This window comes from Xenopus laevis, chromosome 4L (genome assembly GCF_017654675.1).
Source record: "Xenopus laevis strain J_2021 chromosome 4L, Xenopus_laevis_v10.1, whole genome shotgun sequence".
NCBI classification, from domain to species: Eukaryota; Metazoa; Chordata; class Amphibia; order Anura; family Pipidae; genus Xenopus; species Xenopus laevis.
The window spans coordinates 79,468,852-79,485,728 of record NC_054377.1 but is presented as its reverse complement, the minus strand read 5'-3'; the positions used below and the strand labels follow the sequence as shown (position 1 = coordinate 79,485,728).

The 16,877-nt window shown below is 37.5% G+C and overlaps 1 protein-coding gene across 1 annotated transcript in view; it reads left to right on the top strand.

The window, feature by feature from the left end:
• Positions 1–16,492, top strand: part of LOC108714227 (inactive tyrosine-protein kinase transmembrane receptor ROR1) — a 159,629-nt gene extending 143,137 nt beyond the window's left edge. The window contains exons 5-9 of the mRNA XM_018258240.2: positions 1,768–1,892; positions 2,810–3,133; positions 5,978–6,223; positions 7,529–7,740; positions 12,458–16,492. Of these exons, the coding sequence (XP_018113729.1) occupies positions 1,768–1,892; positions 2,810–3,133; positions 5,978–6,223; positions 7,529–7,740; positions 12,458–13,882 (2,332 nt within the window). The 3' untranslated portion in view covers positions 13,883–16,492. The remainder of the gene's footprint in view (positions 1–1,767; positions 1,893–2,809; positions 3,134–5,977; positions 6,224–7,528; positions 7,741–12,457) is intronic.
• Positions 16,493–16,877: the final 385 nt, after the last annotated feature.

Below are 16,877 nucleotides of genomic sequence, written 5' to 3'. Positions count from 1 at the left end.
AATAGTCTGATATGACTCATATGAAGGAACGGCTGCATTATTCTTTGGCACAGCTGGTACACTGTGTTAGATACTAAACCAGGAAAGTATGCAAGGAAAAAGAGAAATACTTTTAAACTCAGTGGGCCCTTCTACTAGATGTGTTGCTAGCATGTATGCTATCTTGTTAAAAAGTGTAATGCATTCTTAAATTTAGACTCAATCAACAGAACAAACTGCACAATGACACCAAGGCTTACTCTCAGTCTGGATATTTCTTGATAAGATGCAGTTTTAATCACAAAGAGCATGCCAACAACATTAGCAATGAAACTAATTCTGAACCAGTGAAAACAACATTTCTAGTATATGTGTTAGGGAGCCGACAGCCAAGCCATCAAGGCCCTTTTTGTGTTGCTATTTGCACATATACAGCAAGTGAGTTACTAATTACAGGCAGCGTTTGCCCACCCATAATGATTGTGGCTAACAGCATCATAAGTGTGAAAAAGAAGAGCCATCAATTTAACTATTTCTAACCGAAATATTTGCTTTATAATAACTCAACAGACTGTGTTTGCATTTTTCCATTCTAATTTTAGCTGGAATTGGAGCAGAAGTTGTCTCATGATTATCCAGGTTTTAAGTTGCTGATCCCTAACACAGCTATGGAGTCAATTTAAAATGTAACTCCACATTTGCATCTACAGATAACTGTTGAATCATTGTTGTAACAGCCTACATTTCTACCCGTTAAAACCCGTTATCCAGAAAGTTCAGAATTACGGAAAGGCCATCTCCCATAGACTCCATTATTATCAATTAATCCAAGTTTTAAAAAAATGATTTCCCTTTTCTCTGTAATAATAAAACAGTTCCTTGTACTTGGTCGAAACTCAGATATAATTAATCCTTATTGGAGGCAAAACTAGCCTATTGGGTTTATTAAATGATTTTCTAGTAGGCGTAAGGAGTGAAGATCCAAATTACGGAAAGACCCATTATCCGGAAAGCCCCAGGTCCCGAGCATTTGGGATAATAGGTCCCATACCTGTATCTGTATAAAGTGGAGGCCTTGACAGATGACGTGTTAGCTCTGTGGTGAGCACTGCTGCCTTATAGCACTGGGGTCCTGAGCTTGTTTCTGATCTGAGCACTTATTACATACATAAAATTTGCATGTTGTCTATTTGGGTTTCTTCTGGGTACTCTGGTTTCCCCCACACTACAAAAACTTATAGGCAAATTAATTGGCACCACATGAATTGGACCCCCTAGTGTGTGTGTTTTGAGATATTGAATTTAGATTGTCAGCTCCACTGGGGGCAGGGACTTATGTCAGAGATAAACAATCTCTGAAAGGCACTGAGTAAATTAATCTACCCTTTAAAAATAAGGTATATTACTTAAAATAATATATCAGGGGCTGATTCGGGAAAAAGGAATACATATTTTTCACTGGAGAATAATATTTGTATTCAATAGGAAGCACCCCCAAACTCAACTTTTAGGTGTAAATGTCTGATGTATTTGATAGAGCTGCTTCTTCCACTGAATAGGTCAGAGGACTGATGCCATTTGTTGGCTTGACTCAATGCACTGCACGTTAGAAATGTACAAAGTGCCAATTTCCTAAGGTTTAAAACCATAAGATTAGTTTAATTCCTTTCTAAAATTGCCTTTTAATAGGGAGAAAGTTGTCATAAAGGGAATGTGTGTGTTAGATGCATTGTTTTCTAGCTCCCTCTGCTGGTCATATCTTAGCACACGTGTGTTCTGTTTCTCCAGTGATGATGAAGAAGATGGATACTGCCAACCATATAGAGGCATAGCCTGTGCGCGGTTTATCCTAAACCATACCATTTACGTTGAGTCTCTGCATATGCAAGGAGAAATAGAAAACCAAATTACAGGTATGTATTATTTTTTTAAAACTTTAATAGTCAAGAGTCAAGAGTGAGTTTATTGTGTTTTCATCCATATACGTTTGTACAACGTTCCTCTAGGACCATGGTACTGCACAACACAACATAGATGGAGACATTCAGAAAACCTGTTTTTTTACCTGCCTTTGTTTTTAGTAGTTCCCCTTACATTTTCATTGAACTGTAAATACTTTATATTTGTACTTTTACCATCCAAAACTTATATATAAATCCATGCAGCGTTTTGGTGCATTTGAAAAGTTCATTATTACAAAAGTGTATGCATCTGGGGGTCTAGCTGCGCTCTGCACCTAGCACTGAATGGGAGGGGGTATACTTTTGTGCCACCCCGCTACCACCCCTCATGAACACACTAACCGCTATTTCTAGCTGATGACATCACTAAACAAAGTTTACAAGCATATGTTTCACAGGATATTCATGGTTATTGTGTTTTATTTGAATGTATTTGATATTTGTTGAAATAGCAGAATCATCAAGTTTACATGGTTTGCCAGTCTGATACATTTTTGGAGTTGGCTTATATTTTAGATACAGTTTTGCCATTATATTACAATATTACAATATTCTGCATTCTGTATATATTATGGGTCGTGTGCCCTATGAGGCAGCCAATCAATTAAACCCCCCGCACTTAAACTGTACACATGGGTAGAAGGTAACCGCATCGCTAATCGGAATTTCGGCTCTTTAAGTTACCAGGAGTGGCTTTTTGCCTCCCCTGGTAACTTTTGCGCCGCTGCCTCCTGAGGGGAATTTCTAAACCTTATTGGCTGGGGCCCCTTGTCTATATTCATAAAGTGGTATCTCTTTAAAATAATCTGCACAAATGTATTTGTCTTTTAATGGTTGCACTATTGATGTTATGTTTTGCTCTGTTTTAGCGGCATTCACTATGATTGGTACCTCCAGTCACCTCTCAGACAAATGTTCCCAATTTGCAATCCCCTCCTTGTGCCATTATGCCTTCCCATACTGTGATGAAAATACCCCCCACTCCTCTCCAAAACCCCGTGATCTGTGTCGGGATGAGTGCGAGATTCTGGAAAATGTCCTTTGCCAGGCTGAATACATATTTGCCAGATCCAACCCCATGATTCTGATGAGGTTAAAATTACCAAACTGTGAAGACCTCCCACTGCCAGATAGCCCAGAGGCAAGGAATTGTATAAGGATTGGCATTCCAATGGAAGAGCCCATCAATAAAAGTAAGTGCAGTAGGCTGGCTTCATCAGAGGTGCAATTACCAGCACTTCTACTTCATGTCAACATTTCCCTTCTCCGTAGGCCAAAACAAATTGTATGGGATTCAAGCTTAACAAACTAAACATATTCTGCTGCCAAGGGACCAACCACATCCCAAACCAGAAGAGTTATCTCTTGGGCAGACAATTATTGTTATGTAGTTAGCACATTTCTTTGGTGGTTCTGTTGACATTCATAGAACATGATTTATTATTGAGAACTTAGAAGGGTACATTACTCCTGTTTCTGTATTTAATCTGGTAACACGGCTACAATATCCAAATATCCTTATACTTGGAATTCAGTTAAGCACAAAGCTCAGTTGTGATTCTCATAAATAATCAGGGCTGTTTGTGTATTATTTACTAATACTAATACATATACTAATGCCGAGATAAATGCACAAATATCTCTCCACTCTATTATCAACCATCACCTGAAACCTTCTGTGGTTTGTAATTTGATACTTTAGTGCAGATTTAAAAAAGGAAAGTGGCTATTTTTGTTTGATTTCTTTTCTATTTTAGCTATTAAAAATATATTTTGCACTGTGGCCATTTTAATTTATTACACCAGATTTTTTTACCCTAAATTTTAACACTTTGCAGCACATTTATTAGAGGCTGACATTGACAAAATATAATAAAGCCTTACAGGAGCTAATCGGGTTTGAGAATGATTCTGCAATCCGTGCCAGTCAAATCTAGTTTTCCCAAACCCATATCCCAAATTTTTAAGATTTATGATCTTGAATCAGTCAGCAGTTTAATCTCTCAATCTCAGTTCTAACTAGATACCATTGAAAACAATGGAAATTGGAATTCTAATTATATTATTTTCTTGAAAACTAGAATATTCAGGTTTTTGTCAAGTGGGTGGAGACTGCATGGAAAGTCCGACATTCAAGAAAGTTACCATGAACATTCAGTATAATATTTTTTATTGAATTCAGTTGAGATGAACTAATTTGAAGTCATAAATACTGTCATATTCAAGGAAATTCGAAAGAAGTTTATCGGTTGCTGAAATGTATCAAGATTATGCAAGTATATAATACAACAACATGATTTTTATAGTCTTAAACAATAGGATGAAATGAACATAACAAATACTATGTAGTTCCCATTTTTTTATTTGAAAATATTTTGCTTTACTTTCATGCTATAAAACTTTTTTTTGCCGCAAATTTCAAAAGAGCTGGAGTTCTGTTTCAGTTATATATATATATATATATATATATATTCTATGTTTTCATAAGGCAGGTACAGGCTGTGCTGGGGAACAAAGAAATAAAACTGAACTGCAATTCAGATATACAGGGATGGGACTTGTTATCCAGAATGCTCGGGACCTGGGGTTTTCCAGATTAGGGATCTTTCCATAATTTGGATCTCCATACTGCTAAAAAAATTATTAAACCATTAATTTAACCCAATAGGATTGTTTTGCCTCCAATAAGAATTAATTATATCGTAGTTGGGATCCAGTACAAGATATTGTTTGGTCATTACAGACAAAAAGAAAATCATTTTGACAATTTTGAATTATTTGATTAAAATGAAGTCTATGGGAGACGGCAATCTTGTATTTCTGAGTTTTACAGATAACGGGTTTCCAGATGACGGATCCCCTATCGGTATAAATTCTAGTAAATAATTGTTTGACCACTGGCTCACAGTGCTAATTTATTGATTGGCAACACAGTTGTCAAGCAACAAGTTAGTGACTGCCCATTTTTTAAAAGCAATCCTGTTGAGAACGGTAGTTACAGTAATTTAAGCTCTTCTTCCATACCTCAAATAACCCTTGTATTAACAAAATTGCTATAAGTCTAACCTCTCAACCCTCCTGTCTTTGTCATCTTTGCTTCAAGTCTCTTTATATCCTACACTTAATCATTAACTAAACCCAGATGTTTTTACTCCTAAAATCTGTCCAAAATTCAACTCGATCTCTCACAAAATGCAACTAAGACATTATTACACTCACACTTTATGGCTCATGTTGGCTTCTGCAGCTCTGCATAATGGATTTCTGTTATTGAGCCTGTTTCATTTCCAGCGTGTCATATTTACCTGCAACGTCATTTCTGCTCCGTCCTTCTTCCTACATGGACTATGTCTCTTGCGTTTCATATTCTAACCTACAAGATCCTCCGTTGTTCATATTTTGCAGTATAACAGATGGTGCCAGTTGTGTGCACATTTTCCAGTTCTAAAGTTTTTAAAACTACTACATATAACTTCTTCCTATACCTACAATTTGATTTTAACATTAGGTATCCAATGATGCAGTTAGTCAGTATCAGTTTAAACCCCCATCTCCCAAATTAAGTGTGAAAAATGTGTGACATCATTTTGACTTCAACTGTAATTGATGTAATTGCACAGCTTTTCTAGTGACTGGCTGGAAAGTATGAAGTTATGGATCACATGAGCTATAAGAGCATGATAACATTCTGTGTCCACTTAATGGAACTAACAGAATACAAGTGGATTGATTTGCTCCTTTTGTTGTGGGAAAAGCTCTGGGTAATGTTTGTCATTACTCTGAAAAGTCATTTTTTAAAGCTAAAATAGTAAATATCATGCCAGGATGTCTATAAAATAAGCAGTGCAAAACTGACCATTTTTCCTGAGCATTGCTTTGTCACTGTTGAAAGAATACTTCAATTCTTTCAAGTTATGTTCTGTAGGATATGTTCTACTTGTAAACCACATAGATCGCTCAGAGTGTATTCGTTTTCAAAGTCTCCATCTTGTACAAAGGCATTTACTGTAACAAATGCATTTTTGTTCACCTTTCAGACCATAAGTGCTACAATAACACAGGAGTAGATTACCGTGGTACGGTGAGTGCTACAAAATCTGGCCGACAGTGCCAGCCGTGGAACTCCAACCATCCCCACACTCACACATTCAATGCAATCCGTTACCCTGAACTCAATGGAGGCCATTCTTACTGCAGAAACCCTGGGAATCAGAGAGAAGCCCCCTGGTGCTTCACCTTGGATGAAAATGTCAAGTACGAGCTCTGTGATATTCCAGCCTGCGGTAAACATTCTCTTATTTTCCATTTCCATATTGGTGCATAAAGGCAAAATGGGGGGGATGTTTCATTGTGGGAAACGAAGGGCATGGTTTCATGTTTTCAGCAATACTGGGCTGTGTGACTCCTGTGCAGCTCAACACAGAGCGCCTTTGTAGTGTATGAAAAGAGATCTCTGCTAGAGAACACTGCGAGCCTGAAAGCAAAGCCACAGCATCTGAAACAGGAAATTCCCCCCAACAAGACAAACTTTTACCGCTTCAGCATCTGTTTGGCAACTTAAGCAATTACATCAAATATTTTCACTCTAACTATTTACAGGGAAAGCAAATATCCTCTATGATATATCATCTCTAAAGCATTTCTACAATTGCGGAAGGGCCTGAGTTATGGCAGTAATTGAGCCTATAAATTGCTATTTCCTATCAAGGGATCCCGTGGCCAGCATGTATGGCAATAATAATACAGTTTTTCTAACCATTATTGTATGAAAGCTTACACAGCACTTTCTGCATTTAGATTCCTACCACAGGCCCAGTCAATGTTCCCCTTTACATTTCAGAGGAAACTACAATTCCCATCATTCTTAACTAGTTTAGCTATCCTTCTCTACAGTAAAAAGAAGAGGCTATGTATTGTAAAAGTTTTAAAGGGAAAACAAAGTGTATGTTCATATAATATTACCAATTTATAATAAAAAAATACACAAAGTTTGCTTTATGAGTATAATCTCCCTTTGTGAATCATCTTAACCAACTTTATTTTTATTAATGTACAGTATATAATGGCAATTGGATGGTTTCTAAATGGAGAATAATTTACCATTAAATATCTCTTTTATAAAGAATGTAATTTTTAGGTGAGGGATTTCCATGGTTTATGGCAGGGCTGAGGGCCCCTAACCGGTACAAAGTTTGCCAGGTCTAGTAAATCATAACCAAATTAAGCCTTTGCTTTTCAACAGCTGATTAGTGAACGCTCCCTGTTTAATAGTTGCTATGGGTTACAGGACCTGTAGCAGACTTTGCACCTTTTATCACAATAATCCTAAAAATCTGGTTGCTTTATGCGATCAGCACTGAAATGCGGTCAGCACTGGTGGGAGGTTTAATTTAATTCAGCTCGTTAATGAAATTATAATTGTAGCAAATGAGCTGAACTTGAGACTTGATTGAATTTTCCACCTTATCTGTTAAAACTCTACAAAACTCAAAGTATTCAGCAGGTTTTTACTATTATTAAATCTAGTAGTGCCTGTAAAATGTATTTATCTTAGTTGTAAATTGTTTCTTCTTATTTTTGTACTTCAGACTCTAAGGACTCAAAGGAAAAGAACAAAATGGAAATCCTGTATATACTGGTTCCGAGTGTTGCCATCCCCCTAGCTATTGCCCTGCTCTTTTTCTTCATTTGCATCTGCAGAAATAATCAGAAGGCTTCGTCCCCACCAGTGCAAAGGCAACCTAAACATGTGCGAGGGCAGAATGTGGAAATGTCCATGTTAAATGCTTACAAACCTAAGGTATGGCATGAATATAGTTTATTTTTAATAATATGTGGATGTGTTATTCCCTGAATGGAATTTCACCATTACACATGTCTGAATACGATGGATATTTATCTAAGTGTATCAGAATCAGCAAATGGAACTTGCACATACAGTATAATATGAACTCATCCAGTCTGTGTACCTTCTATACCAGCAATAGACAACTTGCTGTACGTCACAGAATTCCTTCACAAGCTGAGAAGCCTGTGAATATTAGTTCTTGAGCACTGAACATTGTCCATCCTTTTTAGTGCCATGTTTTTTGTACCTGGAATCGAGATTGAGAAGAAGTAGTTTAGTCGAATTATACAGAATTATACAGAATAGCTATAGAATTAGAGGCCAATGACTCACACATGACATTAATTGGAACTTATTATTATTGTTATATGGCTACTTCAGTTCAGCTTTATCTTATCTGCTGTCTGCAGTGTATTTCTTCTGTGTGCTCTAGTTTCTGTGGTTTTGATCAGATGTGTCCATATTGTTCTACAACATCTCGGAGAATGTTTTATATCACAGCAATATTTATGTGACAAATTATCTCCAGTAATGCAATAGTAACTAATATACCTTTATGGAATATGTTATTTGGAAACAGATGCTAATTAAACATTTATGGCTACAAATGCATTATATGGTGCAGTGCTTCCCATTATAGCAAAGGTTATTGTTATTTTCATTGCCATTTCAGTAGCTTTATAATTTACTTGTTTTATCATTTTTACACTCATTGCAATGGAGGAGATCTTGCAAGAAACTCATATCCCATTGATTCTTTGTATTGTATTTCTAGAGATGGCCTCTTTTTTTACTGAGTATACGGAACTGCTAACCATGCTGTGAGCCGTGACGGGCAGCTGATGGCCTAGTTGACTTAGTGCTAGGCAGGGTGTGCAGGCAAGGAACTTATTTGTGTGGCTCAGACATTTCTAGAACTTTGAGAACCAATATATACTGTATAGTACTGTTAAGTACATAAACTAAAAACATTTGTTAGGAGGGACAGTGGGAGCATAAGGGAGGCTGAGTAACCACTGAGATGCTTTGTGATGCAAAATGAAGTGACTATGTGAGGGGCCTGTATATAGAATAGAAGTACACTTACCTTTCTAAAGTCAAACAAGGGCTAAAAGCATATGCAGAAAAGCATGTTTCACTTTTTCCAGATTTGTTGGCACAATTAAACAATACCCCTGGAATAACAAGTGAATGGATGACAACACCACTGTTGCATTTCTAGATACCAATTGTTACTGTTTTACTTTGGCTCTGATTTACTGTCTAGATTGAGTTTCAGGCTGGGACTCCCAGGGTCCTCCAGGAACCTGACATCCAGGGTCCAGAATCAAAATAGTGGAAATAGTGTAAAATTGTACAGGTGTGATATAAACCTGTGGTAAAAGTAAGAAAACACTGACTAGGATTGGCCTTGTTAAGGTCCAGTCAGTCCTCTGCTATTGGGGCAGGCATAGTTTTAGTTTAGATCTGTGCTTCTTAACATGTTGTACATTGTCATACAACACATCCTTATCAAACAAAACAAAACACTTTCAGAACTGTTTGGATTAAAGGGAGTGTGCACAGCCAAAGCTTTATGACTTTATTTTCTTTTATGGGGTTCCATAATGTTAGTTAAAACGGGCAAACCCCAACCGGGGTTAAAGAGAGGCCATTTCACTTTCATTACTTAAAAATAATTTACAATACACCAGACCTAAACAAGTTTGGCCTACAGGAGGATTTGTGTAATATAAACCATCTGTCCTCTAACAACACTGCTAATTTCCTGCCTTTGCCATAGACTCAGCTGGCTCCATTCATCCATTTCTTCATTTGTACGCAGATAATAGTTCCCTCCTTTTAATTATGTGACAAATAACTAAGTTTAATAGATCACGACTGTCCATCCCTAGAACACCATGCAGCGGGGTGCTTGTGTATTTGTATCTGACTTGCTGCATGCAACCCTATTTTTAAGTATGATACAGGAGCCATGTAGAGCATTTGTTTGCACTTTGCACACTGTGTGGGGCAATATAAATAAGCCCTAATATTTTATTGACTGCTCTCGTTTTATAACATGAGGTGATTGGTAAGTGCTTAAAAAGATATCTGGCTTTATAGAAGCAAATTGCAAATCCATTTCTGTTTTGTGTAAAAACAGAGATAAATCATTTGGTTGCTTATGGTAGGGATGTTTAGGCAGCACTGCAGTTTTTTCAGTGCATGGGATGGCATGAGTTGCAGTTAAATACCCACTGGAGGGCCACAGTTTGATTTAAGTACATTTTTACACAGATAAAGACTACAGTGTTTCTACATTGACTATAGCCTCCTGCTCTCTAATTTTGCCTTAGAGAAAGCAGCAATAACAAAAAAGGGCACGGTATATATTTTATGCTGTACAGGCTCTAAACCTTAGTTAGCTATAAAGTCATACATCATCGTTTAGTGAGATTTATTCATATATAAAAAAGACATAGGTTTATCAAGCCACAAGTCTGATTCATAACTGGTCTAATGGAAGTAATCCAAGCCATGCAATCACTTTGTTGATAATATGAAATAGCTTCTAGTTTGGCTCTGGGGTTGATATCTACTAGTATGAAACCCAGGGGAGATTCCACTCACCGATTGTTTTGCATAGTGTATTGTACCGTTGGCCATGCCTACTAAAGTAGCAAATGATTGGCTGCTGCTAAATCCAAAGTCTGCTACTCTCTCTTAATCCTGCTTGACCTGAAGACTGACACTGTTTATCACTCCTTGTTGCTCTCTATTCTGACTCAGTAGGGATCCAAGAAACAGCGTCTTAGCTTTTTCCTGTCTTTCTAATGGACCCTCCAGTACCTCCCTTACTGCCTCCACCTCCTCACCTGGCCCTCTCTAGGGGGTACCTCATGACTCCATTCTTGGACCCCTCCTATTCTGAATCTACACTACTGGTCTTGGTCAGCTGATCTGCTCATTTGGGTTTCAGTATCAATTATATGTTGATGATACTCAAACCTGCAATTTTCCACATTTATGGCATCACATTGTAAGAAATCAGCATAGACAAAACTGAACTGGTCACCATCCCATGTTCCATTTTGCTGCCTGACATCACTGTATAACACCTTTTTGCTGCTTAGGAGGCTCTCATTCATATTCAAATGCCCACTAATTCTTGTCAGTTTTATAGGAATGTTTCTCACATTCAACCCTTTCTCATACTTGTGGCAGGCAAAATTCTGATCCATTCTCTTGTAAATATCCCCTATAGGATAAACTGTAACTCACTGTTCTGCGGACCCTTATCTTATCTGACCCCACTCCAATCCATCTTGAACACTGCTGACAGACTCATACACCACTCCTCCTTTTCACAAGTTCTGCTCCCTCTACTGGTCCCTGCAATGTCTACCTGTTATAGATTCACTTCTTATACTTGCTTACAAAATTCTCAACAATGCCTCACCACCATACATCACTTCTTTCATTACCAATTACAGCCCCAGATTTACCTCCTCCTCTACTTCTTCTCACTCCCACATCCAGGACTTTTCACATACTACACCCAATTCTTTGGAACTCTCTGCCCATTCCATTAGACAATTTCAGAAGTCTTTCAAATTAAAACTTAAACCCCACCTTTTAATTTTAGCCTACAACCTAAGCTGTCACAATTTAACAAACCACCTATCCCCTTTACTCTTTACTACTTGTTTTCCATCTTACACTAGGCACCTACCATTACTATTCTAACCAACAGGCACTCTAGTCACACTGGTTACTATTTCTCTTACTTGCCATCCCTCTTAGAAGTCCTCATGAGAAGCACCCTTTCCCTATTGTCTTCTAATAGTATGATATTTTACTGTGCATCTATTCTGGTGAAATGTGTGTCTGGATATATAAATTGTTATGTCTGTGGGGGCTAATGTATTTATATAAATAATAATAATCATTTCAGCGCTTGTACTGTAGGGCTGATTCTACTGATTACAACTAGGGTACTTCCATTTCTTGGAGATGCCAGAGCAATTTCCAGGTCATTTAATTTCAAAAATAGGGCCAGAGAAAATTGTTTATCACATGCAAACTCATGGAAAAGAAAAGCTTATCTCACAGTTTATCATGTGAAAACTCTACTGAAGTCTATGGGGAAAAACTGGAACTGAATAAGGAGAAAAGTTTTTTCTCCTCAAATTGAATCCCATCCATAAGTTTTCACATTAACTTATTTTCACTGAATTGAATCTGGCCCATTATGTTTTTCCGCACAAGTTGCAGCTACTGGTGTTGTAATGTTGCTGGAAAAATATTAGAGATGGCCTGATTGATAGGCAGGGTGGCCAAAACACTCAGATTTGTTTGAGATTGTTGTGAAATTGTCTTTAAAATATAAGCTTTTGGCACACATGGCCACGCTCTTTATTCCTATACAAATCCATGTGTTTTGACATATTTACTGGATGTGTCTATTGCTATTAGTTGATATAAATGAATTAATAGAATCTGTATCACTGATGTTTTTAATCAGATGTCTCCCTGAAACAAAAACAGATTATGAAATTACATTTTTCCAAAGGAATTTTAAGTGGAAAATTCATATTCATTATACATATATGCCTTCTCATACGTGCTTGTTTAAAGTGTTGCATAATTTGGCTGATCATTTACATTGTGTTGTTTCATTTTACAGAGCAAAGCAAAAGAACTACCTCTTTCTGCAGTAAGATTTATGGAAGAGCTCGGGGAGTGTGCATTTGGAAAGATTTACAAAGGGCATCTCTACCTTCCAGGAATGGATCATGCTCAGCTTGTGGCTATCAAGACACTGAAAGATTATAACAATCCTCAGCAATGGTCTGACTTTCAGCAAGAGGCATCACTTATGACTGAATTGCATCATCCAAATATTGTGTGTCTTCTTGGGGTCGTTACACAAGAACAGCCAGTTTGTATGCTGTTTGAATTCATGAACCAAGGAGACCTGCATGAATTTCTCATCATGAGATCACCTCATTCTGATGTTGGGTGCAGCAGTGATGAAGATGGTACTGTTAAATCGAGCCTTGATCATGGGGATTTCTTACATATTGCTATTCAGATTGCTGCAGGCATGGAGTATCTGTCAAGCCATTTTTTTGTCCATAAAGATCTTGCCGCACGTAACATATTAGTTGGTGAACAACTTCATGTGAAAATTTCAGACCTTGGGTTGTCAAGAGAAATATACTCATCAGACTACTATAGAGTTCAAAATAAATCTCTTCTTCCAATTCGATGGATGCCACCCGAGGCCATAATGTATGGGAAATTCTCTACTGATTCAGATATCTGGTCATATGGGGTTGTGCTGTGGGAAATTTTTAGCTTTGGCCTTCAGCCGTATTATGGGTTTAGCAACCAAGAAGTTATAGAAATGGTCAGAAAAAGGCAGCTTCTTCCATGTTCAGAAGATTGCCCACCCAGAATGTATAGTTTGATGACTGAATGTTGGCAAGAAATACCAACCAGAAGGCCCAGGTTCAAAGATATCCTTGTGAGACTGAGAACATGGGAAGGAATTTCTAGTCATACAAGTTCAACTACACCTTCTGGTGGGAATGCTACCACTCAAACAACCTCACTAAGTGCAAGCCCAGTAAGCAACCTCAGTAATCAAAGATATCCCAATTTCCTTTTCTCACCACAAGCCATGCCACAGGCCCAAATTGCTGGCTTTATTGCCCCTCCATTACCTCAGAATCAGAGATTCATTCCAATAAATGGGTACCCAATTCCACCAGGATATGCTGCTTTTCCAACTGCTCACTACCAGCCTCAGGCACCACCAAGAGTGATTCAGCACTGCCCACCACCAAAGAGTCGATCCCCAAGTAGTGCCAGTGGATCTGCAAGCACCGGCCATGTAACAAGCCTGCCTTCTTCAGGATCAACCCAGGATGCAAACATACCTTTACTGTCGCACATGTCTGTGCAGAGCCATACAGGTAGTATAGGCATGCCACCTTTCGGAAGCAAAACAAACAAGCCTTACAAAATGGACTTGAAACAATCATCTTTAATAGAAGACTCAGATATTCACGGGCACAATGAATCCATGATTACTGCAGAGTTGTAACTCTGCAAAACTTTTGTAAATACTGTATGCAGTAAAAATAAGAAAGACACCAAATTTTATATGAAATATTTTTATTGACCTGAAGTCATTCCAGCTGGTAACAGACAATTCCTACAAGTATCTTCTGTGAAGTCAGAATCTGTGCCTAAAACTGGTGGAAAACCTTCCAGTCTGGAAAGTGGTGTCAATTTATCTTGTATTGATTGTACAGTGACAGGTTTCACAATACAGGGAAGAAAGAAGAATTTGGACAGCAAGGATTCACTGCAGATTAATGTTGTATTTAGGGTGTGCTAGCGTCATATACATTTATTTGTCATCACGTTGACACTAAAACTGCATAACATTTTTATTGCAAACAGAACTGCTTTCACTTAGCCAAATGTCTGCTGTAATGAAAGACACCATGTTTGGCCAGGTGCAATAACCCCGCCAATCAGCAGGTAGCATTTATTGGTCACCTTGGCAAACTTAGCACCTTTTATTACATATAGGGGAAAGAGTACTACTGAGCTGGAATCTGCCACAAAATATTGGGGAAGTCATTAAATAATGAACTGTAGTTCATAAGGCTAAAGGGGCACAAGCAGGTTATCGTCAAAAATAAAATTATTGACACTTGAAACCTGGTGAGGTTTTAATTTTTGTCAAAATCCTGCTCTTTCTAACCAAATTCCTAAAGTTAATTTAGATGAAGGTTGATTTGAGAACAATAGGGCTGCCATTAAAAATCAGTTTAGACCGATATTTGCAATGCAGAATTAAACAGTGTCCCAGATTTTCTGTGGAAGAACATGTCCAGAATTGGTCCTTTCTTCCAATTACCTTCCTTTCTCCACCTACTCTCCAGCCCTATTTTTCTTGCCAGGGACTTTTCTGCGTACCACTGCACAACACTCAGGTAGGTAAATGGCCATAACTAAGCACAATGAATAATTTATAAATTCACTGATAAACACATTTTCATGGTCAGAATAAAATATTTTCCGTTTTTCTTCTATGGTTCTAAGAAGATTTATTTCTTACCCCTAATTTTCAAGAGGCCAGAGGAAGCAATTTAATACAATCCCTAAATGCTAAAAGCAAGTGCCATGGTTTCATTTACCTTTTATTCAGTCAAACTGCATGTTTATGAATGATACAACGTACCTTTCATTTAGTTTTAGGCTCAAGGCACATGGGGGGTTTTCACCCAATGGTGTGGGGAATTCTCATCAGCAGTCAACAACAATTTCACTGGAATTCTGAGAAAAATTCTGAAACATGGTTTGTGCTGAGACCTTGCAGTTGGGCTGCTTTGGTAAATGAACCTTACTATCCACATTCACAAAGTGCCTAAAGCAAATGCTGAGTTTTATCACAGATATTAGAGTTTGGGTTTTAGGTTGTACATCTGAAGAACAAGTCCATTAAAATAGTGTGCTTTGTGTGAGCTTTACCTCTCTCGGACATCTTGAAAGTCTCCATAAAATACCCACAAGGTATGGTATGTAAAGTATGGTGACTTGACTGCAGTGTGATCTTTTTTTGTGGACATTACTTTCAAGTTCAACTGTTGTTATTGTCCTGCAGTCATTGTCATGGTCACATTGCCAGGTATGTGCTGTACTACATTAAAAGCACTATTCATTTCAAAATCATTTTTGTATCCTTGATAGAATTAGAGTTGTTGCCTTAGGGTTCCTCAACATGACAAGCTCTTTTAATTAGATCACAAAGATGCAGTTTATATTTTGCGTTGTTACATTTTTGTGGACACATTTGGCACCACATTTGTCCATGAATGCAGAGCTAAAAAGTGAAAAAAATGTTTGCACCTTCTTTTGAATAAAGAAACATCCCATATAGCTTTTAAAAAGTTATGGAGGAATTGTAGTTTTCAGGCAAAGTTATGCCTTTTACCTATTTTGTCTTTTTATTGACCAACCGTCTCGCAAGTGAAGAGGGTTAGATCCCATAGTGTCCGTTTCTTAAATTATAGCAGGAGAATTTAGACAAGTAGTTTTAAATGATCATAATAGTAGTCTTAACAGTGTGGATCTTGTTGTTGCTATGCAACTATAATATAATGTTTCATTTCAACATGACAATCATTGTTTCAAAGAATATTTATTTGATTTAGTATAGAGTTGTAGGAAATATGGGATATTCCCAACTGACTATGCTTTTTTAGGCCATTAACATTATGGCTTATATGTACAGTATAGTGTGCAGGATGAATCCTAGGGAAAAGAACCCTGTGGCCTGATATGGGTTGATCTTGCTCACAAGTAAAGGAATCTCAGTGGGTTCATTCAGAAGACAACAAAAACCCACACGCTTTCTTGGACACTACCCTCCTGATATTTTTAAGGGGCTCTTTGTATGAACAGTATTGCTTATGTAGCCAACAAGGACTGTTCATTTGGAAACCACTTCAACATTTACAATATTTTGTTAAGCTTATCACACTGTCAATGTTTATATTTAAGTAGTTGTTTATGGAATTTACAAAGTTGAAAACAGCTTATACCTGAAACGACATTTTTGTATTGAATTTATTTACAAATCCTTTGCACAAACGTGTTATGTTTTATACTGCAGAAGTTAAAAATACAAATCTGCATTTAATACCTGTGTGTGTGTGGGTGTTTCATTGGTAGTCTTGATCACTGCCTGCTCAAATATGTATTAACATCAAGATAGCTAGCGTGGCATAACCTCTGTGGTATCATTAAAGGGATACTGTCATGGGAAAAACATTTTTTTTCAAAATGAATCAGTTAATAGTGCTGCTCCAGCAGAATTCTGCACTGAAATCCATTTCTCAAAAGAGCAAACAGATTTTTTTATATTCAATTTTGAAATCTCACATGGGGCTAGACATTTTGTCAATTTCCCAGCTGCCCCTGGTCATGTGACTTGTGCCTGCACTTTAGGAGAGAAATGCTTTATGGCAGGCTGCTGTTTTTCCTTCTCAATGTAACTGAATGTGTCTCAGTGGGACATGGGTTTT